The 25,301-nt window shown below is 43.3% G+C and overlaps 3 protein-coding genes across 14 annotated transcripts in view; 2 read left to right on the forward strand and 1 right to left on the reverse strand.

Moving 5' to 3' along the window:
- The window catches only part of TPK1 (thiamin pyrophosphokinase 1), a 642,382-nt gene extending 623,362 nt beyond the window's left edge, over positions 1-19,020 (forward strand). For all 8 annotated transcript variants that reach the window (XM_090050014.1, XM_090050010.1, XM_090050018.1 and 5 more), the window contains one exon: positions 17,167-19,020. In XM_090050014.1, the coding sequence (XP_089906140.1) occupies positions 17,167-17,303 (137 nt within the window). In that variant the 3' untranslated portion in view covers positions 17,304-19,020. The remainder of the gene's footprint in view (positions 1-17,166) is intronic.
- A 146-nt stretch (positions 19,021-19,166) lies between these two features.
- On the reverse strand, positions 19,167-24,196 carry SEC61G (SEC61 translocon subunit gamma). Of its 2 annotated transcripts, XM_090050019.1 has the most exons (3): positions 24,007-24,190; positions 21,342-21,444; positions 19,167-19,333 (listed from the first exon to the last, which is right to left on the reverse strand). In XM_090050019.1, the coding sequence occupies exons 1-3, from the start codon at positions 24,098-24,100 to the stop codon at positions 19,324-19,326; spliced, it is 207 nt and encodes a 68-aa protein (XP_089906145.1). In that variant the 5' UTR covers positions 24,101-24,190; the 3' UTR covers positions 19,167-19,323. The 2 variants fall into 2 exon arrangements, with proteins under 2 accessions (XP_089906145.1, XP_089906146.1); XM_090050020.1 differs by lacking the exon at positions 19,167-19,333 and having other exon boundaries at positions 21,338-21,444; positions 24,007-24,196.
- Positions 24,197-24,243: 47 nt separating this feature from the next.
- The window catches only part of LOC149864469 (uncharacterized), a 50,338-nt gene continuing 49,280 nt past the window's right edge, over positions 24,244-25,301 (forward strand). For all 4 annotated transcript variants that reach the window (XR_016442742.1, XR_016442743.1, XM_090050008.1 and 1 more), the window contains exon 1: positions 24,244-24,384. The gene's annotated coding sequence lies outside the window, so the exon portion shown is untranslated. The remainder of the gene's footprint in view (positions 24,385-25,301) is intronic.

Genomic DNA, 25,301 nt, shown 5'->3' on the forward strand with positions numbered 1-25,301 from the left:
AGCTGATGTTAGTGACGGGGGTAGACAACTAGAGACCCTCTGGGTTAAAATCTGTGGGGAACACGGCACAGGGGACACACCGGTGGGAGTCTACTACAGACCTCCCACCCAAAGTCAAGACCTTGACCAGGAGTTCACCCGGGAACTAGCCGAGGCTGCATGTGCCAGGACCATGGTTGTCATGGGTGACTTCAGTTACCCAGATATCTCGTGGGAGGATCACTCAGCAAAATCCGAGCGGTTGCAAAGCTTCCTATCGTGCATGGATGACCTCTACCTGATCCAAGAAGTGTACGGGCCAGTGAGAGGTAAAGCGCTGCTTGACCTGGTACTGACTACTGGGGATGACCTAATCGGTGACCTGGTGATCGATGGGAAGCTGGGTGACAGCGACCATGAGCTGATCACCTTCACCATCCGGTTTGTTGCACGTAGGTCTTGCTTGACCAGTCTCATTTCCTTCTATGATCAGGTGACCTATCACCTGGACAAGAGAGAAGAGATTGATGTCATATATCTTGACTTAAAAAAATCTTCAATCTGGTATCCCATGATCACCTCTTAGCGAAACTGGCCAATTGTGGCCTTGGGTCCACCACGATCCACTGGCTGGAAAATTGGCTCCGTGATCAGACCCAGAGGGTGGTAATTGATGGAAGTCAATCATCATGGTGTCCTGTGACCAGTGGGGTCCTTGGACCAAATTGTTCAACATCTTCATTAATGATGTGGACATTGGAGTCAGAAGCGGACTGGCCAAGTTCGCCGATGACACCAAACTTTGGAGCAAAGCATCCACAGCAGAAGACAGGAGGGTGATCCAGACTGACCTGGACAGGCTCAGCAAATGGGTGGACGAGAACCTGAGGCATTTAACCCAAAAAATGCAAAGTTCTCCACCTTGGGAAGAAAAACCTGCAGCATCCTTATAGGCTCAGCAGTGCTACGCTGGCTAGCACTATGGAAGAAAGAGACTTGGGGGTCATCATTGACCACAAGATGATCATGAGCCTGCAATGCGATGCTGCGGCTAGTAAAGCGACCAAAACGCTGGCTTGCATCCATAGATGCTTCTCGAGCAAATCCCGGGACATCATTCTCCCCTTGTACTAGGCCTTGGTGAGGCTGCAGCTGGAGTACTGCGTCCAGTTTTGGACCCCACAATTCAAAAAGGATGTGGAGAAGCTTGCGAGAGTCCAGAGGAGAGCCACACGCATGATCAGAGGTCGGGAAAACAGACCTTACGATGAGAGGCTGAGAGCCATGGGACTCTTTAGCCTGGAAAAGCGCAGGCTCAGGGGTGATCTGATGGCCACCTATAAGTTTATCAGGGGTGTTCACCAGGATCTGGGGGAACGTTTGTTTATCAGAGCGCCCCAAGGGATGATGAGGTCGAACAGTTATAAACTCCTGCAAGACCGTTTCAGGCTGGACATAAGGAAGAATTTCTTCATTGTCCAAGCCCCCGAGGTCTGGAACAGCCTGCCATCGGAGGTGGTTCAAGCACCTACATTGAACACCTTCAAGGGCAAATTGGATGCTTATCTTGCTGGAGTCCTCTGACCCCAGCTGACTTCCTGTCTTCGGGCTGGACTCAATGATCTTCCCAGGTCCCTTCCAGTCCTAATGTCTATGAATCTATGAACACCTGCTCCCTCCACTGGCTTTTTTTTTTTAAGCTAAAATTTAGTACTGCACAGCCCTGCCACCCTTATTTATCTCAGTATTCAGAGAGCCCTGTAACGTGTCCTTCTGGAAATGTTAGCACTGACTTCACTGGAAGTTATGGATTACTGAATTGCAGGAGCAGGCACTTGGTGTTCCTTGGCATGACTGCTCAAAGCTTGGCAAATTCCTTGCTGTATTTTGTGGAAGCTCATAGATACTGTGCTGAGTTCCTACAGAGCAGTCGTGCAGAAATTGCAGCTTTGTGACTGCAGATGATCTATGCAGTTTCACTGTATTTTGCAGCTCTGAGTTTTGTAAAAAAACAGCGCATCAGTGATGGCTCTATAATTGAAATAGCATAGGCACTAGACACATACCATGTGTTAATAACACTATTATTTGTTCAGTAGAAGGACAAAGCAATAAAATTAAAAAGCTTGGATGTTCATGTGCAAATTTAGGGGGACTTTTTGCAACAGAAATAATTGGCTCTGCCTTGTCCTCAGGGTGATATTATCCATGTTTAATTGTTTTTCTGCAGAAAATGGAGCAAGCTAAAATTCAGTAACACATAGCAATGGAAGGGATAAAATAGGTAAATTTTGGAGGCTTTTCAAAAGCGTGCTCCCCAAATGCAAGGACAATGAAAAGCTGCTGCTAAGAAAGATAAAAATAAATGGGATCGCATCTCTATTAGAAGCATAATAGGCCTTATTAGTTAGTCACCTGTGCTCAAAATAGCTCAGCTGTCAGGGAGAGCAAGATGATGAGCGTGCATGTTGTGAGCTGTCAGTAGCGGATAAGTACATTTTTTTAAAAATAGGAATAATTACACCCTTCCACCAAAACAGTTTAGATAAAAGCACAGTGGGCTTTATCGATGATCCATTTTTGTGCATAAGGATGAATGGTATGGTTTGGTCTTTAAATTTGCCCATAACATTTTCCATGTTTCCCTAAAATTCATGTAGAAACTGGCCCAGTTGTCTCTTAAAGCCTGCACAGTTGAAATGCTCATGGTAACATTTAAGTTGCTCAAAGTTTGCTATTTATCATAAAAACACTTATAGCCAAATAGCACTCATGCATGGAAGAACACTTTAATGTAGGGAGCACTACACAGTCCTTGATGCAGCTCAATATGCTCTTTGAGTGCACTGTGTACTGGCCAGCACTGCAAGCAGCATTGCACAGTCCAGAAGGATAATGAGTTGGAGATGTGGCTATTACACACTTGGCAGAGCTTAGAGGGCCAGTGCTTAAAGCGAAAAGTGTACACTACACTCTGAACATAAGCTTCAACTCCCAAGTACGTTCTCCCTCACACCCAGAGCAGCATTGGAATGCCAGTTGCCATACTGGCCCAGACCGGTGAGCTGCCTCGTCTGGCATCCTGTCACCCAACAGCAGCCGGACGTCAGAGCAAGAAACCCTGAAGTAGGCAATTAGGGAAAATCAACCCTTAGAAAAATCTTCATCCTAGCCAACATTGGCTGGAGGCTGGTTTATAATCTGCAGCTTGAGGATTTATGCCCGTGCCAGAACTGAGAGTAAGTTTGCTTCAAACCATTGCTGTTGAAATGTTCTAGCTTTCTTCCTCCTAGCCATGGTTCGAGCTGCTGTCATTTAGGTGTTATGCCTCCTGCTTCTCCAAAACACCATGGGATCTGAAGCATAGCTGATTCCTTTCAGTGCAGGCATGAATCATATTTGCACAATAACCCAGAGTGACAGATGAACTCCTTATGTGTCAGAGTAGGATATTGGTTATGATTGTTACGATTGGTTACGAGTTGGAGATGATTGTAAGCAATGTGTGCAGTCTGCCATCAGATGTGAGGCAGAACAAGCTAACCGCAGGGTGGCCCATTTTTGGCAAATTCTGCTTTTTCCATAAGTCAAGAGGCCCAAACTATAGCAGATGAGAGGTGATCCAGTGCATGGTGGTGCAGACTTCGGAGAGGCCTTGAATGGGGACTCCCCTTTTCTGGTGAGGGGCAGCACTGCCTATGCAGTCAGTGTCCAAAACTATTGCACAGTCAGTAAGAGCATTTGAGAAGCTTTCCTGCACTTGCCAGATGAGCAGGATTGCATCTCTCTCAAGTTCTGTGGAGAGTTGCTGTGAAATGCACACATCTTGCCCACAGGCCTAATTTGACCTGTCATAAGGAGTTTTGTTTTGTTTTTTTGCTGCAGCAACATTCATCAGACACAGGAACAAATGGTACATTGCAAATTCTTTAGATACTTCTGTTATTGGAGACATTTTGAAATCTTGTCTTTATGGCTCACGTGCTGAACTTGCGTTCCTAAATATGCATCTGAGGGTGACATGCGTTGTCAGGAAATTTGTACAACACCCTTCTTCTCTTTAGAAACCAGGATTATCCACCTCCACAACACTTATTTGAGGAATGCCAAATTTCGTGGCAAATGATGTTGTCTGGCATTATACATGAGTTCCCCACATTAGGTGACTGACAAGGAACTGTCAGGCTGAAGCTGTGTGGCATTTCCAGGCTGCTTCCCAGATAGAAGCATAGAAAGAAGGACCAGAAGGGACCTGTAAGATCATCAGAGTTTGGTCCCCTTCCATGGGCAGGAGGTAATTGGACTCAAACGAGCTCAGCGAGATATTTGTCCAGCCTCCTCTTAAAGACCGCCAGAGATGGCAACTGCACCCCTGCTGCTGGAAGTGTATTCCAGATTCTAGTTACCCAGACAGAAAAGAAGTTTTTTCTTATGTCCAGATGAAACTTTTCCTCACCTGGCTTGTGTCCATTGGTCCTCATCTTCCTGCGGGGGGGCGGTTCTCAAAACTTGTTCTCCTAGATCCTGGTGTTTTCCCTTGACATATTTGTAGGTTGTTATCAAGTCACCTCTCAGCCTTCTTTTGCTCAGGCTGAACAAGGAACAAACCCAGATCCCAAAGTCTCTCCTCGCAGGGCTTGTCCCCCAAGCCTTTGATCATGTGGGTGGCCCTTTGCACCCTTTTGAGCATGTCCACATCCTTCTTGAAGTGTGGTGCCCAGAATTGGACACACTGCTCCAGCTATGGCCTCACTAATGCGGAGCAGAGCGGGAGGAGCACCTTTCTGGCTCTATTGGCGACACATCTGCTGATGCACACGAGTTCTGTTTGCCCTGTTGGTGACTTCGTCACACTGGCAGCTCATATTCATCCTCTAGTCACTTGTCACCCCCAGGCCCCTTTCGGATGCAGTGCCAGCTGGTGGACCACCACCCATTGTATAGATACAGTGAGAGTTCTTCCTACCCAGATGAAAGACCTGGCATTTGTCCCTTTTGAACCTCACATGGTTTTGTTGAGCTCATAGGACCAGCCCATCAAGGTCTTCCTGAATCCTTGACCTGTCCTCCAATGTACCTGTTTGTCCCCACAGCTTGATATCATCTGAAAACGTAATCATTACACTTTTCACTCCCTCATCCAGGTCATTAATAAAGATGTTCAGATACAAGCAATAGCAACAATGTTCATCTCTTGAGCAGCCCTTCATGTTTGCAAGTCATTTTACAAATATTATTTAGGCTCCTGGCAAATGTCAGAAATGAAGCCAAGAGCCCTGTTCCTTACTGGCTAAACTAAATTTTGCAAATAATTTTGCAGCCATATTTATAGAACAAGTGGTCTTGCAGTACAGCTCCACCAGCTGAGAACAGGTGAGCTTTATTGTAGATGGGGCAAGAGATTTCTTATCATCAAGTTACCTATGCATTACTAATCAGATTGAGATGATACTGCAATTACATTACCATGGCTGTTCTAGTCTAGTAGTGATGCTAGATCCGTGGCTGGAGAGACTCAGGACATTCAAAAGTGTTTTTGGCAAAACTCTGCTACATTTAGTAATTTTTGCTACCATTGATGGAACTGTGGGTGTCCTGGTGTAAAAGATCCTCCATGTATTGCTGGCATTTTTATCAAAATGTCATTGAAACCTGTTGTAAACAGCTCACACATCACCTGTAGTGGAAGTGTCAGCTATACTAATACCACCAGTGGCAGCAATTTTGGAAATTCTTTGGTGAAAGAAAAAAAACATAATATAGATCACTTTTGCTGACTGTTGTGAAAGTTTCTTTTGGACTGTTAAAGGCTTACCTATAACATGAATGGTCATTCAGGGTATATTGTGTAGATCTTCATAGGAGAACACTTCCTCCCTTCCTTACATGTGTTAAGTAATGAAACAGTTAATGTGGACATTGAAAGTTATTTGAAGTATCTGGATTATCTTCTGTTGAGATGTACAGAGTAATTCAGGCTTCACAGCTGTTGTTGCAGGCTCTCTGAAATGTAGGCAAACATTGCTGTGCCAGTAGCATAGTTTGATCACCTACCTCTTCAAGGCTTTGTTTGCAACTGTAACAGTAGAGATTTACATTTTTTTTTTAAATGGAAGCTAAAACTCAGGGTAGAAGGGGGCAAGCTGCCCTTTCTCCCTCTGAGAAATCTTTCATCCCATACTTTGAGCAATGGAAGTGTAGATAAAGCCCATGTCAACGCTGTCCAACTAGTAGGGTGGCCATGTGCCAGGGGTGAAGTTGCAGCCCTTGTCCTCTTACCTGGCCACTGCTCCCCCAATCATTCCAGCTGAGACAGCAGCAGATTTCCCAGGCTCCCCCTCCTTCTTCCAGCTGTTGCTTCCTGTCTTTGGCCCAGGGGATGGGGTGCAGCAGGACAGTGCAGGGAGCTGCAGGTGAGTCTGGGCTATGTATAGTTAGGGGAGCTGGAAGTCAGGGAAGGGGAAGATCACACCTAACCAGGACAGCAGTGGAGGATGTCCACCACAAGGTCGCCTGTTGCAACAGTGAGGGGGTAAGGCAGGGGGGAATCATGGGAACACGCCCACGTGGTGCAGCAGTAGGGAGGTGTCCACACAGGGGAGCTGTCTACGCAGCACATGGCCCGGGAGAGCATAGTTTGCCTGATATGGCCCATGAATAGGGTTACTATATTTCTAGTTTCAAAAGAGGACACCTGTCAGAGGGACACCTCACTCCCCAACCCACAGCCCCATGGCCCAGCCAGTGCCCCTTACTCCCAACCTGCAGCCCCCCCATCCCTCCCTCTGCCCCTCACTCCCAACTCTCAGACCCCTGGCCCTGCCGGTGCTCCTCACTCCCAACCTGCAGTCCTTCACCTCCACCCAGGCTATGCTGGTGGCCCTCAATTCCAACCCACAGCCACCCATCCCTGCTGCTGAGCCTCACTCCTGATGCACAAGCCCCCCACTCCCCCAATGCCCTCACTCCCAAGCCACAGTCCCCCCAGCCCTGTCAGTCCCTCTCACTCCCAACCCACAGCCCCTCGCTTGTCCCAGCCCTGCCAGAGGGGGCCCCCAGCTGCCCCCATCCTGACCAGGCCAGAACATGGTGACTCCAATTCACGCAGGTGATGGCAGAGCAAGTCCAGCCCCAGTGTGGATGGGAGGGAAGAGGAAGGGAGACCTGTAGCACCCCCTGCCCTGGGCTGGGGTTCTAGCGCTGCAGCAGGTGCCCTGGTTATGCCCACTCCCACCTCCCACTTACCCCTGGGCAGTGTCTCCTGGCCACCCCACCCCTGCAAGCACAGACGCTGGCCCCATGCCGCCAGCCCAGCCACAGAGCTCTCCACCACCCCCAAAGGACCCTCTTCCCCCTTCCCCCACTGGAGGGTCAGGGCTTCCCTCCCCCCCTTCCTGCCCTAGCCACAGTCCTGGTACCCAAACAGCTTCCCCCAGTGCCGCCAGGCACCCACCCCACCTCACCCATCCCCTACAAACACCCCTGCCACACACATGTACACACACACTCTGGACAGTCCCCAAGCTCTGGCCCGCCAACCCCTGCCTCCCCATAGACTTACCTCTACCCAGCTGCCAAGGCTGTTCCCACCACCCTGCCTGGCTGCATGCCAGCCACGTGTGTGTGCGCATGCACTCACAGATGGTGTCCCCTGCCTCCAATCGCCCTCCCCCTGCTCCCATCAGCAGAGCAGAGTCAAATCCTGAACTTCTGTTCAGATTTCAGAATACTGCCGGGATGGAGATTGAAAGATTCAAAAAGAGGACTTGTCCAGGAAAGCCCAGATGTATAGTAACCCTAATGTCAATAAGCTCATGGATGCTGAATCATATGAGTTTGAACAGCAATTGTGACCATATCTGAACAAGTTCACAAAATCATGTTCCAAAAAGTGGTAGTAGCATATTCCAGAAATGGCATGGTGTAGTTCTCCTTACATTGTCAAAGCTCCCATTAGCCCAGAGTGGACATAGAACATACCACTATGTTTTAAGCTGAGAGAGAACAGTGATTCCTTTGGACAGAAACAGCGAGTCCTCTTCTCTTAGCCTGAGGAATGGATCAGTGCTGGTAATTCCAGCCAATGCTTTATTTAGCATTTTTTTGGGACTCCCAGCTTTGCAGTTCTCAGTGCACTGAGAGCAAAAGCTTGATGCTTACCCTTATTTACATCACTGCACATTGAAATTAACTCCAGTGAGGTCAGTTAAGTGAAGCTAGTGTAAAACCAGCATGGGGTAGAGAAGAATCAGGCTTATATTTAAAAAAAAAAACAATGTAAAGTGAATGCTGCTATTATGCAGGCATGTGGAGACCTACAAAGCACAACCTCATTTTTTACTAACATAGCCCCATTTAAATGCAGATTTTTGCTCCTTACTCATGACTTCAGGGAAATCCTCTTCAGATGAATTGTAATAGGATACCAAATTGTAATTGAATGTTTCACTTTAACTTGTATTTCAACTTATTGATCTTAATTTGCTATCATTTTTAATGCAACATTTGCCAGGGGGGAAAGAGAGAGGATTCCATTCATTTTAATAAGACTTTTAATTAATTATTAATTATTTCTGATATTCCAAATATCCCTGCCACCAGAGGCCCACACTGCTTATACACTCACACCTATTTCTGTTTTCAGTAATGGAAACTGGCGAAGTGTAACTTCACATAGCTCAGGAAGTAATTGGGATACAGAAAATGAAAAGAGGAGAGAGGAAAGGAGGCACAGACATCACAATAAGAACTGTTCTTGTTGTGAGGCCGCTTTGTTCCCTAACACTTTCAGGCCAGCGTTCATAATATTTATACCTGTCATTGAAACCCTTTGCCCTGGATCCTTATGAGGTCCCATTGAAAGGATTGGGTCTCTAGAATGCTCCCTATTGTTGCATCCCATTACAGGATCAGGGCCTAGATATTGGGGATGAATTTGGCTTTTTGTTCTTTCCATCCAAAGTTTAATTTCTCTACTTACACTGTAGTGATTGACCACTGCTGTAGTTCCTGCTAATGTGGGGAGAGGTACATGTATCATCATTACACTAATATCCTGTAGTGAAATAGTATAGTGGGGCCCTAGACTGCATTTATTTTCTTTCGCATCTGCAGATAGTAGTGCATCAAGAATAGTGTTCAAGTTAGTTTCAAGGTTTACTTGTGCCATATGTGGTGGTAGTGGAAGGTGCAGAGAGCCAGGATGAGGTGCAAACATCCTTCAAGTAATCCTGCTTACATAGTGGTCTGAGGGAACAAGCAAGATGTTAGTGGTACAGAAACCTCAGCAGCGCCTCTCTACAAGGCTGAACTTTATCTCTAAGCAATACAACACATAGCACCAGGAAATCATGAAAGTAACCCAAAATGTTTGTGATTGTATTAATACAATATACATACCTGCAGTTATTAAAATTGATAGTCCTTAAGACTTTACGCTTTTTATATCAAGATCCATCCATTAGTCTCTGTTTTTATAACCCCTAACACACTGAGGCAGCAGCCTAAATTGAGGGTTATGATTTAATAAAAATAATCCCTCTGTTTTTTAATTGCTGTAAAGTTGCTAATGAGTTTCCAGGCTGTATTCCTGTCAAGCCATAGGAAGCAGGTGGTCTGGTAGCAGGATTTAGGTCTTATTTAGAGCACTGCCAATCAAAAACATTGATAAATCATGAGTCAGGCCTCAAACCCATGTGCGAGTAGATTAAATATGAGTGTGTTAAAAAGATCTTTATCAGCTCTATTTTTTTATTTGTCTTCTGTTACCCTAGCCTTTACTTTGTGCACATTTTCTTGCAACTGTAAGGGAAGGGCTAGACTTTTTTTTTTTAAATGAAATTAAAGTACCGCACCTCTCATATGAATTTACAAGACATGAAGGTTTAAGAAAAACACTGGCTATCATGAGATCTTCAGTAAGGTCATGACTTTCCAGTGCTGAGTTTAGGGCAGATCACATAAGGTCTTCATTGCTTAAAGTGTGGTCATCAAAGGCAAAATACACCAAAACAAAAAAAAAATTCACATAATTTTTTATATCACAAAAAAAATTAGCAGTGATTGTCTTGTGATCAGTTATATTTATTGTGCACCGTTGAGGGCTTCCTCTACCATCATCCCTGCTGATACTTCTCTCTATATAATATTCCAGACCTCTGAGGTTCAAACACGTGTCATGTAAAATAACAGTTTTAAAGCAACTTCCTTTCTTCAGCATTCAGAGTGATTGCATTCAGTTTTGAACCAGTGACAGGTTGTGATTCATCAGGGCAGTAAATGGAAACTTTAGAGGGTACAGGACAACAAGGGGTCTGCATCTTTTAGTGAAAGATAGTAAAGAAAGCCTCACTTTTCTAAGGGTAGATGCCGCATTTGCTTTTAGCTGTGCTAGTTTCTAAGATGTCAGACTTTAAAAGCACATTAGTAATGGAATAGCTCTTTTTAGGTAATTTTTAGTTTAAAAATGCATAACTTATAATTGCTTTCCTCAGAAGTCTGGACAGCTAGACTCTTGGTACTAAGACAGCCTGGCTTTGTACATGGAGGGATAGGAAAAATAATGTAGCCCATGGGGATAGAACTGGTCAGGAAAAAAAATAGATGGAGCACTTATCCACTGGAAAATGCAGCTCCATTGCAACTGAAACACTGCAAAATGTGTCGTAGAAAGAAGGAGCAGAAAGCTCCAGTGATGGCCAAGTACAGACATTCAATTTTACCAGTTCTCCTGGTAGACACCAAAAGAATACAGATGTTCAGTCTTTTTCTTCTGGAACCAAAGTACCCCCCCTCCAAGCAAAAAGTAACCTAGCAACAATTGGGGTTAAATCACTCCTGAGAGAGTTTCTCCTGGGAGACTGAACATCTATACACTTTCCCGTAGCTTAACTCCTCCTGGAGGCAAGAAGTGGAGCCAAGGGAAAGGCTTCTGGCCTTCCCAATACTAGAGTCCCCCCAGTCTTGAAAAGGCATAGGGGCAGCTGCTCTCCCAGTCCCATAAACTGTGGGGGAGGGGGTAGCAGTCACTGCTCCCTGCCTTTTCCCTAAACTGAAGTCTTCAGTTTGGGGAAGAGCCATTTAAAAGCCTGCAGCCAGTAACAAGGCTCTGAGAAAGTCTCCTTACTCAGCTCAGTGGCAGGGTGGCAAGGGGGAGTCAGGAGCCAAGCTCCATTCATGGCCATTCCAGCTTTTAAATCACTGTCCCTACCACTCAGCTGAGTGCTGCGGGGACAAGGGGGAACTGGAGGGTCTAACAGCCAGGAGCATGGAGGCTGTCCCCAGCCTGGCTCCCAGCCCCTCCAGCTTCCCCTTGGCCCCATGTCGCCCAGCCAGCCAGGAGCAAAGTGGAGTGAGGCAGGCTGTCATGCCATGGTGGCAAGGCTTAGAAGCTGTGCCACCACAGTGACATGCCCTTGCTCACCTTGTACTGCTTCTGGCCAGCATGGGGTGAGGGTGAGGCTGGCTGCCATGGCCCTGCAGCAGGGATGCTGGAGTCTTGCTACAGTGGCTAAATACTTCCTGCACTCCTCAGGGCCACCCCAGAAGAGTGCAAGGAGTAGCAGCCATTCTCCTGTGGGAGGAAAAGAGGGGGTTCCCACTACAGAGAATACCCCTTCCTGCCAATCAGCTAATTTCAGCAGCTGTCAAATGTCACTTGACAGCCTGCCTCCTTCCTAGGCAGAGGGCATACTGCCAAGTATTGAGCTTCTTGAAGGGTGGATGTGGCCCACGAAGAAGACTTCTAGTGCCCCCTTACCAGTGAAGCTCTCCAGCCATAGTGGTAGAGGAACGTTTGTACAGTCCAGCTCCTGGGCTATTTTTCTACCAGAAGCAATTTCTTCCAGTAGAAATGAACGTCTATATACAGCTGATGTTGATGCATGTTGTTTTGACATTTGGGGGAATTACATTTTTGTATTTTTCCATTTAAGGACATTTTTATTTTGTATATTAGAAGGTAAAAATTAAAAGGTTGCAACTGGAAAAAAAATTGGTTTTGTCAAAATGACAAATTTTGATCTGAAACTTTTTTTACTTCTGTTTTCTGAGAATTTTGAAATATCAAACTAGAATGAGTTTACAAATTCAAAATCCTTAATGAAACAATTACTTCTGTCCACCCAACTATAAAATAGGAATAACAGGACACTAAATGAGGGAAAATGGATCACAGGGGAATGGATCACACGTTAACTACTAAGGATTTTCTGCTTCTACGTTCTGATTTTTTGAGGACATAGTAACCTAGCATCATGGTAGTGCTGCCCCAGTCATTATAAGGAAATAGGCTTGTTTTACAGAAGTAACAGTTAAAAATAAGTTATGTCAGTTCTATTACCTTTGCCAGCTCAACCCTATCTCTCCACATATATTACTGTTCATTTGCTGATTTAAAAATGTGCTTTCTTAATTACACTAGTTGAAATGTTGGCTGTAGGTGAAAGCAAATAATTTGAACTTGTCTGTTTGAACTGTGTGAATCAATAAAGTGTTGTTTTATAGCTTTTACATTTTCACTTTAGTTCAAAAAGTAACCCTTGCAAAAGAAAATCTTCAGCAGAGAAAGACAGAAGTCTCCCCCTAGTGGACTAGAGGGATTTGTGGCTGATTTTTTTAAACAACCATTTTTTGTTTAGAGCATATTAACATTTACGTTTGAAGATGTACAGTTTCAGATTTTGTTTTGTTAAGATGACGTGTTCTTCCTAATTCCTGCCTCCAACCTAGACTTTATATCATCCCCAAAGATTAAACAATAGGAATCATTTTGACAGGCTCAAGCAAGCTGCAGTAAATAGTAATAAACCCCTAGATGTATGTAGAAGCAGCTCAGGACTAAACCAACAAACAGTTGTGGGGGGAGGGTTTCGCCTTAAGCTGTAATGTACAATCTGTGTGCTATACACAAAGATGACTAATTTAAACTTGTATAAGGCAGTGTAAATGTTTTATGACATTTCAGATCATAAACAGCGTCTACAGCCAACAATATTTTATAAATGTTTAACTTGATCATAAAAACTTAGAGCAATACAGTGATTTGAGAGAACGTTTTGGCATAAATGTTCAAAAAATGCAGAGCTTGTTTTAAGAAGAATTGCAAAGCTTGCAAAAAAGCATGCAAAGTCCTTAAAAGCCCTTTTCAAGAGAGTACATTCTCTGTAGGCCTGTGTAACTAGTAATTATATCCAACTCTTGCATTTATAGATCTCAGATGCTTAACACAGGTGATCAGGATAATTATACCCATTGTACAGATGGGGACATAGAGACACTTAAAAGTTAAGTGATTTGCGCACAGTCACTGGGAAGGCTAGTGGCAGAAATAGGAATAAACCCCAGGTCTTCTGAGCCTATTCTGAGCTTTCCCCCTTAGGGGCATGTAATGGTCAGTATGCACTACCTCCTTCCCCAGGGCCAGGGCCAAACACTATTCTTCCTAGCTTGTATTTAAGAGCATTCATAGTATCCATGTTATATCTGAAACAGCCCTCAGAACTAGAACATGCATTTTGGGATATGAACTCAATCTAGAACGGTAGGTTTTTTTTCTCAATTAAATTCCTACATTGCTGTCTGGCAGTTGGGATGAAGGACAAAGCATTAGGAAGGCCCTCAAGTTCTTTGTTCAGACATTTGAAGAGATGCAAAGGATTTTTAAGTGTCTGTGTGCCTTCAAGACTATCCATCCTGATGGAGAATAAAGCCTTTTAGTCACTCACCAGTAATTTAAGTGGGGTAGAAATTGTTGGGGAAGGATTTAGTTTAAAAATGCATTATAAATCTGGGCTGAGTTCTTATCTATTCCTCCTCTTGCACATAGGCAGGAATATTGCTGTTGCCTTAGGCATGTATCGACTTCTGTAGGATACATGACTTCAAGGGGTGGGGTGGGAGGGGATTGTCTTACAGACTTGCAGACAGTCAGGAATCAATGAATATACATGAATCTCCCAGTCCACATTCATCTCTGCAGTTGGAAGTTTAGTTTCATTTGGGCCTTGGGCAACAAATAAAGCAGCCCACTGGTTAGTTGATATATGTAACTTTCCACACAGAATGCTCACAGAATGCCAAAGTTATTTTTTTTCATTTGCATTGGGCCATTTAATTGCAAATCCAGAGGCCTCCTGCTTCAGATCCGGCAGAACTGATGCATTTTTGCTGCATGAGTTGCCAGGATTTAGAGATCAAATCTAGGGTCTCACTACTCCCTGCACATAACAGGGTTTACTTGTATCCTCCTGTGCTGATATACTTTCTCAGTGGTTTGTGGACCTTGTGCTTATTTAATTAATCAGCGAGTGGTGCAGTGACAGATAAAATAAGTGCATCCTATTAAAAGTTCCTTTACTTTGGTTTGCTAACGGATTGTCCAAATAACAGACTGCACAAGCTAACATAAATTAAGGATAATTTTGGCATTCATGCTCTGAGTCATTATGGAAGCAGCTAACGATATATGGCTTAATGCTCTAAAACTCCTCCAGAGTTGAGGCATTAAAATTCTCAGGTGGTGTGCTTTTCTCACTGCAAGTAACTCTAAGATACTGCTTTTCTCAATGAAAGTTTTTTTCTAGAAAGAAGAACCTGGACCTTCACATGGAGAAAGCCCATCTTGTTCTAATTTTTGAGATGCAGTTATATTAGAAACTCAAAATGTTACTTTCCTAATATTATTTGCAAATAAAGAAAGAGTTGGTTAATCACAGAGATATTTTTTTGATGTCCAGTGTGAGTTGCAGAAGTCTGTTTCACCAGTAGCTGGAGATGACCTGATAAACTGTTAAGTCCACACTTATTTTTTAAATGATGGTAAAATGCCACATTGTAATTACTTAAATAAGAATTTGACCAGTCGGCCTACCTGTAACTGCACATTCTGTTTCATTGGGCTACTATGGTGTATCCTCTTATCCCAGACCCTTTGTAAAGCAGTCACCAAAGAGATGTTCATATAGGTGAATTCCTGAATAAGTAAAACTGTAGAAAGGTCAAGGCCATCCCTCTTAACATAGCAGCTTGATTGGTTTATCAAAATTGATTCCCTTGTGGTATTGGACAGGCTATTTTATGCATTTGTACTTTGAAGTGTTACTTGAGCACCAGTTCATTGCTTACTGTTGCTGCATACCAGGACACACAGAATAGCATCAAATCAAAATGGAAGTAAATGGTTCACTGTTGAGATAATGGAGGACATAATTTTCCTTCCTAAATTGTTCCTATGCATTGATAAAACAGCTGTTTTCTTCCACCCAAGGTTTTGCTTCAAGACTAGCTGAAATGGTCCCTATACCTAATTTATCCCTTGCTACAGGCCAGAAGATTTTTATTCATGGTAATTATTTCCTCCAATTCAAATGGCTTTGAGGAAAAAGCTGTTTTGTATATATAATATAGAAATATATAAATATGGGTTTTGAGCAAGCTAAAGCTAAACTCTATCCTTCCCTTTGCTCTCTAAGTCAAAAAAGTTGTCATCCATTCTTATCTCACTTTTAAAATTTTATTTCAGAATAAAATTTCATATGTGTCAGTTACTGGTATCTGCTTTAAAACTGTTTTCCTTTAGTAAAGGTGAGTCATTCTGTATAAGTAGGAGTCCCTTTAAATCGGTTGTACATTTTATTTCAGGAATTATTAGTTACAAGTTGTGGAAGGAGGTGGGGCTAGATCTGTATCAGGGACATCCTCTTCATTTGAGCAACTTTCTTTGTACCCCTCAACAGCCAGAAATGTCAAGTGGCTCTTTATGATGCTGGCTACTCATCTTGCTAACACCTTCCTCATGTCCAAGCCTCCAGCTGAGGTTGTGGTGTACTGACCCATCGCTGATGCCCAGTATTTCACCTGTTGCACTATTCATTCACCAGCTAAAACGCTGCATCTGCTTTTTCTGACATAGTGGCCCCTCTGGGGCATCCTTAATGCTAATGTAATGCCTGAGCAACTCAATTTAATTGTGGTACAGAAAGGAGCATCCCCACCTACTGTTGGCCCTAGAACCTGAGGTGTTTGCTCTAAGGTCAAGCCTTTATGGGGCGAGTAACTTGATCTACACTCTGATTTTGAAATTATTCAATTCTTCAGTCATTCACTCTGGCACAGTCTTCTACAAATTCTGCACAGGTGAAAAATGGCTGTTAAAAGCATTGAAATATCAATAGCATATCATTAAATAGGTCAGACTGGACACTTGCTGAATACCTTTTGCAAATTCAGACCTAAGCCATGGTAAATTAATTGCTAACAGTGCTCATTTGTGAACTCAACCTCAGGTAGTTTCCTAATGTAAGCACAGAGGTGGTTGTTTAGACATTAGCCTGAAGTCAAACAGAAGGCGCACAGTGATACCTTGCAAAATGATTCAGAGCAGCCTTTACTTCATCAGATGCAGCTATACAGACTATAGTGGTAGTGCCCAACCTTTTTGCCCAATGGGCCAGATGGGTGGTGCCGAGTCCTTCTAGTGTGTGGCTGTGCAGGGCTTGGAAATTTGGAAGCCGTGGAGAGGTGGCAGTATGGATTGCCACTGCTCTCCTGCTGCCAAATTTTCTGACCGTGGGAAGCTTCATGAGCTGGATGCCATAGCCCCTGGACTATAGCATTTATAGGAAACAACACAGAATCACAGGACTGCAGAAAAGTTCTGACTTAAACAGGCTTTTGTCTCATGAACAAAGTTTTTCAGCCCCTCTGCTCCAGACTTACACTCTGCAGGGACACAAACACACACATGGTAATTACAGTATACAGGGTGGCTTTGCAGATGGACCCCCACATTTCCTTTCCGTTTCTGCATTGGACAGTTTCTGGTGAATACAAGGGAAATATACATACTTCCTCATAAGGAATGCTGGGAGTCCCCATAGAAATTTTCTAGCTTGAATAAGTTTCCAGTTTTTACAGGTTCGATTTTAACCTTCACTCTACTTCAACTCAACATCTAAATTGGCTGAATTTTTCCAGTCTGCCTTACTGAATCTTTTTCAGCTGAATCATTCCTGTTTGGTTGCACAGATTGTATAAAAGCTGCACTGTATTTTACTTTACAGAAATCAACACTCATTAGATGAAACAGTAGTTTTCTTGCTGTTGCAGGGGGCATGGGGTGGGAAGTTGTTTTTGAAGAAAGCTGTTGTAAAGGTTTTTTGGATCTTCTTTTCTCCCCCATTTTTACAGCTAACCAGCTGCTAAAGTTTGGAACACTCGTCAGCACTTCGAATGCATATGACAGCTCTGGAATCGTGACCATCGAAACTGACAAGCCTTTGCTGTGGACAATGGCCATCAAAAGTGAGCCAAATGCTTATAATTAAGCAAATGCCACCTTTTCATTTGATCGAAGACTAAATTTGTTGGAAAACTGCACTCATCTGTAGGCACGGAAGGATTATTCTTGAAGAGATAGATTCTACTTAAAAGCAAGATTTGGGGGTTAGAGGGGGAAAGACTGAAAGATCTTCAAGACATCAAATCAAAGGTAGTAACAGTTCCACATATGTATTTATAATACATAAGCACCTACTAAACCAGCATGGTCAGTATGCAGTAATAGGCATTAAAGATTGCTCAACTTTTTATTTTTGTAATTTTCCTATATTGTTTGATTACTAATACTAACGTAAGTTGTCTCGAAACAGCAGTTTCAAAAGTCACTGTGGTCAGCAGTGAAACAGTAATTTAATAGTTAAAATATTCTACTGAGATATTTTATTTGTGGCTTTGATTCACATTTTAATAGTGCCATAGAAATATTTACTGTTGTACTTTTATAGGAGTGAAACTGTACAGTGGGGCAGTGACCAACTGATTTTGTGCCTTATTGTTTAGGAACTTACACTGTTCGCAGATATTAAAAAAAAAAAAAAAAAAAACCTGACCCTCCCCCCCAAAAAAGGTGTTTCATTTTAAACTTGGTGTGCTCCCACACCAAGCCCAGCATGTGCCCAGAAGAGACATTAGTCAGACCCAGGTTGCCCAATATCTGTATAGCTCAGGTGCCTTGGTGAGGCTTTTTTTGGTGCTTTTATCTAGTAGCTAGTTGACTCCGCTTTAGATGAAACACCAAAAAAGGCCTGCTGAAGCACCCAATCTATACAGACACTGTGGAGCTGGGTCAGAGTAATGCACTAGGTTCCTCCAGTTAAAGCATTTTTGTTTTTAAACGTTTGCAAGCAGCCTTAGAAGCTAAATGCAGATTTTAAAGAACAGCAATAATTCTAATACCTGCTACAGCTGAAATTAGTTTAGAAATGTGCATTCATTTCAGTATTTCTTTAGGTGCTAATGCTGGTATTAAAATGAATTACTACTTCCTAGTATTGAGTACTATTAAGAATTTAATAGAAGGTTAATATTCCATAACAGCACTAGTAATAAAAAAAGATTGGTCTAATTCTCAGAAATACATTAATGTAGATTGTCATTATTCCTCTGAAGAGAAATTCATTCAATGTTTTTAAAACCAAATAATTTTTTTAACTAAGTAGTTTTTAGCTATTTTTAAGTGGGTTTGGAGACACTGACTGACCAACTATTTCATTTGCTTATGTGAATTAGTGCAGAAATGTGTAAGAGTCATTTAAAAGGTGAACAGTATATTTTAAACCTGCATTTGAAAACTGCAAAGCAAATTTAGGTGGTGGAAAGTTGCTCCCTCTTACAGATTCACTATAAGCCCACAGCTTTCGAAACCAAATCTGAAGTGCCTTCACATAAATTATAATCTGTAAAATACATATTTATTTTTGTTTAAAGGGACAAGTAGAATTTCAGATAAATAATCCATTTATCATCACACATTAATCTAAATTAAAGATTAAAGTCTTTCACTTTGATTTGTGCTAGGAGTAGCACATAATATAAGCAAATTCCTACTTGTGGAATTTTTTTATTTCAAGTTGCAAGAGTCGTAGTATAGGAAAGAAAATGAAAGCTACCTAATTCGTTTAAGTGAACCCGAGTAGAGCAGGTTAAAAACTCAAAAATTGTAGAAGAACACCATCACGTTCTTGGTGGGCCAAAAACAGTGTTATGTAAAGCTATGTTCAATGCTAAAAGGGAAAAGCCAAGAAAGCCCATTCACACTTATTCACTCAACTTGGGGCATAACCATAATGTACTGTAGTAAAAAGAGATGAAAGTAGTGCTTCTGAAACAAGAACAAATAAGATATCAAGCCTTTTTAAAATCCAAAATAGGGATTTATTGTATTAAATAGCAGATACAGATACGTGGAACATGTGTAAGCAAAAAAAAAAAAAAAAAGCCCCCAACTCTTCCCTCCCACTGTCCATCAGGCTCTAGATTCAGTTGACTGGTCTTCCCAGTGAGTGTTCAGCCACCGCTGTAAAACAGGAGGGAGCAAAATCATTTTCAAGCAGATGAATATCTCCATACAGCCTATCCCATTTTAAATAGAATGATGGTACTATATTTACTTGCATACCACACAACCCTTTTCCCCAAAATATAGCACCCCAAAAGCAGGGGTGCATCTTAAGCAGGGAGTTGATTCTTCCCACAGTATAAAAGCATTCTACTTTAATTCCTGCTCCACAGTGCAGCAGCAGTGACATTACTATTCAAGTAGCTGAGGGAGTCAATTCACTTAATGGCTCGTTGTTCTTCACTGTACAGCTGTTAATGACAGCCTTTCTTTTTTAATAGTCTTGACATTCTGCTAATCAAGCTAACTTCTCTTAGGGCAGTTTTGCTATATGCTAGCCCCTCTTGGTGTCTCTTCTCTTATTTCACATCCCAGGACACTTAACTCTGTTCAAAATTACAGATCTACATATGGAGACCAGTCCTTAACAGCAGCTAGGGATTCAGTTTTTATTTAAGCAAGAAAGGGAAGGCCAGTCAGCTAGACATTAGGCTCTCTCCCTATTCTGTGCAGCCACAACTTCGGAAGAAGTCTTTTTTGTTCTTCATTCTGCCTTCCCAAAAAGAAGTTGCGTACGTCTTAGGGGGCGTGCTGCATCCAAGAAAAAACAGTGTATTGTGACCATGTTAAAGTAGGATGACTACCTGCTCCAATTTATTTACTCTTTATTCAAAAACATTTTTCTAGACCTGAAGGGCAGTTAGATGGCATTAATGTATACAGCTGATGTTAAGGGTTCTGACTAAATAGGAAAGATATCTTGAAACAGATCTTGTAAGACAGGACTCCTGCTATAAAAGGTGACTGACCCATTTGTGGGCATGGATTGAAAGCATAACTACAAGCTGTGGGTTAAAAGAATGTAATCAAGTGTTCCAAAGCAAAATGTTAATACTGTACAATAGTCAACTACCTTCAACATTAAAAATATTTAAATTCTATTTTGAGCATTTAGAATCTTTATTGTGTTCTGCATTACGTTCTTTCAAAGCAAAGCAATACAAATAATGCAATAGTGCAAAACTGCATACTGCATAAATGACTGGTTATTTCACTAATGATATATGTGAAAAGGGCATTTATACACGTGCTCCAGGAGTTGCGGGAGAGAAGGCGCTTTAATTAGACCAGCTTCAAGCGTCGTTCTAATTAAAGTGCCCAGAGCATCTCATGTATCAGCATCCCCACACTGAAAAATGGTGGCAGTGGTGCTTAAACTAAAGCTCATTCAACAAGCTTTAATTAAAATGCCCCCACCACCATTTTTCAGCACAGGGATGCTGATACACAAGACACTGGAGTCTGCTGGAATATAGTGATTACCATGTTCCAGCAGACTTGATAATCAATGTCAAGTTTTGTTTTGGTTTTTTTTGTAAATAGAGGCTGCTTCAGCATGCTGTAATTACAGTGTGTTGGAGCAGCCTTACTGCATGTGTATAGGTTCCCTAACAGTACATACTGCACTATCCCAAGTATTCAATTCACTTTGGTAAATTTTTAACTACAAATTGAAGCGAACATCAAGATTAAGCAAATTCCAGAGAGAAGCTATCTGCTGTACTGCACAAATACACATTGAAGAGCAGGATTTCAGTTTTTCTTCAACACCATAGCTTTTAATTATATCACTTTCTGTCACTACAAGTAATGTGTTGCAGAAATTACTGTGATTAAGATTAAAACTGTAAAATATTTTGTCCAACAAACAGAATCTGAAAGCAGCAACTGATTTACTGATCAAATTCTCAAATGGTTTGAAAAGAGACAAACACCATGTAAGACTTCAGTGAATAAATCAATACAACACCTGACTACATTCCTATAAATACTAAGCTAAATAAACACCTAAGCAGTTCTGTTTGTTTCCTTGAAATTAGATGTAGTTTCCAGTTCTCTTAGTGCAGTTTATACTTTCATTCAGAAATCCTGCTGCTATCACAATTATTTTATCAAATTTACTTACACAATTATGTTGTTGATGGGGATATGGATCAGTTTCACAAAGAATCCAATAAATCCCATTATTGCAAAGCCTATTGCTGTTGCCATGGCAATTTTCTGGAATTCTGCAATTAAAAGAAAAATCCATAGGTTAGTATAAAAAGCTTAACATGTGCCACCCAGGATGTAGCAGATGGCTCACTACAATGGATGTGGAAGTTTTTTCAAGGGCACATCTGTCCCACTGCCTTGTAGAGCCATGAGGCCTCCGTGGGCAAAAGAACTGCTATCAGTGCTGCCTCTTCTCTGTGGGACAGCCAGTGTCCAGCCTAGGCACTCTCTAGGCCAGAAGAACTGAGGGAAAATGATTTAGCTGGCCTGTAGACCCTACAAAGCCTACAGAGTACTCTTTTGCATTGCATTCCACAGGGATGAGGACACAGTGATTTGGTTTCCATTAGGGTTCTTCTGAACTTAATTTTGTGTTTGTTGTAGGGAGGGGGAGATCATATGTTGTTTGGGGAAAGCCACAGAACCAGTGTGGAAGAGGGGGTGATGGCCCAGGTAGGGAAAAGTGGGAAAATGATTTCCATACCTAGATATGAATGAGGTGGGGAGGGACAGATGAGTTTGTTCTTCCAGGTGATGGGCAAGGTAGTAATGGATGGGACATGGTGGACTTTTAAGGTTCTTGGGTGCTGTCTGGGGAATCTGTTGCTTCTTATCTCCTGGGTTATCTGTCTTACTGTAAGCTGCCCTAAGCCTTTCTGGGTAGGGCAGAAAGGCTGGGTATGTACCTTATTTTTATGTGACATATATATATATATGAGGCTGTCACTACGTATATAGCCCAGTAGAGAGGCTTCCTGGCTTATATAGCCCAAAGTCCTCCTGGCTACCTATGGCTCCCCTCCTCCCTTTAAGCCTGGCCCCTATAACATCAGGGATGACAGCACTGTTCTAATAACCAACAGCTCTGAGTTCAAATATCACAAGGGCTCTTTTTTGCTAAATTGTCTTCCTCTCACTCTGCCCATCTTCCCAGCCTGGCTAAACAATGAACTCTTCAGTGATCCAAAATTCAAAAATAAATCCTACTAAAAATGGAAGCTTGGTCATGTTACTAGGGAAGAATATGAGATTGCATAAGCATGTAAGAATATCAGGAAGACCCAGACATGATTTGAGATACAAGCAGCAACGTAAAAGGTAACAAAAAGGAATTTTACAAGTATGTCAGAAGTAAGAAAGAATAAGAAAACCGTAAGTAAGGTCAGCTACCTGATAACAAGTGTAGTCAGCAGCCAGGAGAGTGGATAAGCAGCCCACAATACTGGAAGGACACACTTCAGACAGTTTTCAGTCACAACACCCGTCTACCACTACTATGAATGTGGCAGCACCATCTCCCACAACATTATCTTCAGTAAGTTAATGACTGAATAGTACAGTCAGGTGGATACACAGCTGACTGGATCATCATATTGTTTAATATCTTTATTACTGATTTGCAAGAGGGGACTGAGCGCAAATTTGTACACACAAAGTTGGCTGGAGTTGCAGACATTCTGGAGGTAAGGTTTAGGATTCAGAATGACCCGGATAAACTGAAGAAATAGTTCCACCCCTCCCAAGAAAAAAAAAAAATCAGTGAAGTGAAATTCAGTAAGGACAAGTGCCAAGATCTGCCCCTTCAGACAAAATAACTGCATGAGCAAAATGAGCAAATAGGACTGGCAAATGACTTCCTGGGCTGCAGTACTGCAGAAGAGAACCTGGGGGTTACAGTGAACCATAACGAGCCAACAAGTCCACTCTGTGTTACAAAAAAAAGACTAATGGTACTTGTTGGGTTACCATATGTCCAGGTTTTCCCAGACATGTCCCCTTTTTTGGGCCCCTGTTCTCATGTCCAGGCAAGTTTTTAAAATGTGAGCAAATGTCCAGGTTTTAGCTCTTCTGCTGCTTTCCTAGGCACTCGCAGCTTGGGACTGGTTGAGGCTGGGAGCAGCAGGCAAGGTGACTGGCTGTCCAAGGTCACGTGCTCTGCACACTGGCCTGGCAAACTCCCAGGTAAGAGAGACAGCATGTGCACTGCATGCGTGCATGGGAGGTGCATGGGCAGCAGGGGCTGTGGGTCAGGAGTGAGGGGCACTGGCCAGGCTGGGGGGGGTGGGCAGTGGCTTGGGAGTGAGAGGCAGAGACAGGGCATGGGCATATCACCCCCGCAGTCTTCCTCTCCCTCCACCCCACAGATGTCCTCTTTTTTGGTACTGGAAATATGGTAACCCTGAGAGCTTGCAAATCAATAGAAGGGATCCTTCTACTCTATTTGGCACTTAAGAGTCCTCACATACAATACTGCATCCAGGGTTAGGCCCCACACTTCAAGGATGTGGACAGACTGGGAAGAGTCCAGGGAAAAGCAGCAAAAACAACTCCAGTCTGGGAAACATAATTTTCTTACATAATTGGTAAGGAAAGGCTGGAATAGCAGCACTGCTCAGCCTGGAGAAGAAAAGACTTGGGGATGGGGGGGAGAGGGGTTTGGTAACAGTATTTCATACACGTCACACGCACACACACGCGGGTACGTGTGTCATCACAAACACAAGCTCGGCTGAGAACTGCCACACACACATATACACACACACTTTAAAGAGACAGGACCCCCCTTCAGCAGCTACCTTTCCTGTCGGGTTTGGTGCAGCGCTTGACGAGGCGGATAGAGTCCTTCACAAACTGCCGGCTCGGCTCCACGAATTGCATCACCTGGTCCATGGCTAGCTGACTGTCGCTCTGACTCTCTCCCTGCCGAAAGCCACGTAGTTCCAAAGGGAGCCACCGGAAGGGGAAGCGGAAGTACCGTCAGACGCCCGGAACCGGAAACGCCGCTCGGCCTTCACAGAGAGAAGAGAGAATGGAGGGGACTGAGGTGGTGCGCATGCGCGAGCTAAGCTTGCCCAACGTGCCGCTTTTTCCGACGGGTTTACGCACGTCCTTACGTCAGCAACGCAGGGCGGTGCGCGTGGGGAGAGATGGGGAGGAGCAAATGTCAATGGAAGGTGGTGTGCGGGCACACTAAGGGCTTCAAGGCGGGGGGGTTACTACGTCATAAACCTGGCTCGCCCCGCGCGGGAAGAAAAGGGGGGGGTGGAAGGTGGTGCGCATGCGCGAGCATCGAGTAGGCTTCCTAGGAGTGGAGAGGCTGAGGGACGGGGATGGAAGGGAGGTGGTGCGCATGCGCGAGCTGCTCCCACCCTTTCGCCAGGTGCTCCGAGGACGAGAGGAGGGTTAGGGGGAATCTGTGAGGTGGAAGTAGCCCCCCACCGAACACTAAAACGGGGTGACTCTGGCCTGCCCTTCCTACACTGAGGGTGAGCCCTGCTCCTCAGACCTCCTCCTGAGAGAGACAGGGTTCTTGGGGTAGATGTGACATCTCTTATCAGACCAACTAAAGAGTTGGGGAAAAAAATTGTTCCTTGCAAGCTTTTGGGTACAAACACCTTGCAAAGAACGATTTTTTCCAACTCATTAGTTAGTCTAATAAAAAACAGCGCATCTACTCAAGAACCTAGCCTGCCTGCATCTTCAGCCCACCAGGGCTACCATCAACAGCCCAAGCCACAGGAGCTGGGGTGTTTCCCGCCCTCCCCAGTCAGCTGCATTCCCCTTTGCATGGATGCCTCCTGGCTGTGTACAAATTAACTAACAAGACCACAGATAATAGTGCAGAAATTAACTACAAAGCAAACTCAGCACTTCAAGGACACAGGCTGATAAGACTATGGAATAACCAAATCCTAGTTGCCTTGAAGTCTGAAACAATCAAGGATATAACCCCTTCCCTATTAGTTAGCATTTCAAAAAACAAGCATGTAGCCAAAAACCAGTTTGAAACAATTAAGAGTTTCTCACACTGACCTGATATCTTGTTTTCTTTCACAGTGGAAAATTCACACCTGCACGCGCATCTTGTCTG

Source organism: Crocodylus siamensis, chromosome 5, assembly GCF_052110815.1.
Source record: "Crocodylus siamensis isolate JL-2025a chromosome 5, ASM5211081v1, whole genome shotgun sequence".
NCBI lineage: Eukaryota > Metazoa > Chordata > Crocodylia > Crocodylidae > Crocodylus > Crocodylus siamensis.

What these genes read in the sequence shown, in the direction of transcription:
- SEC61G (XM_090050019.1), bottom strand. Translation starts at nt 24,100, where the DNA reads ATGGACCAGGTGATGCAATTCGTGGAGCCGAGCCGGCAGTTTGTGAAG. An exon ending in CACCAAACCCGACAGGAAAG is followed by an intron (nt 21,445 to 24,006) that starts GTAGCTGCTGAA and finishes TTTTAATTGCAG; the next exon opens with AATTCCAGAAAATTGCCATG.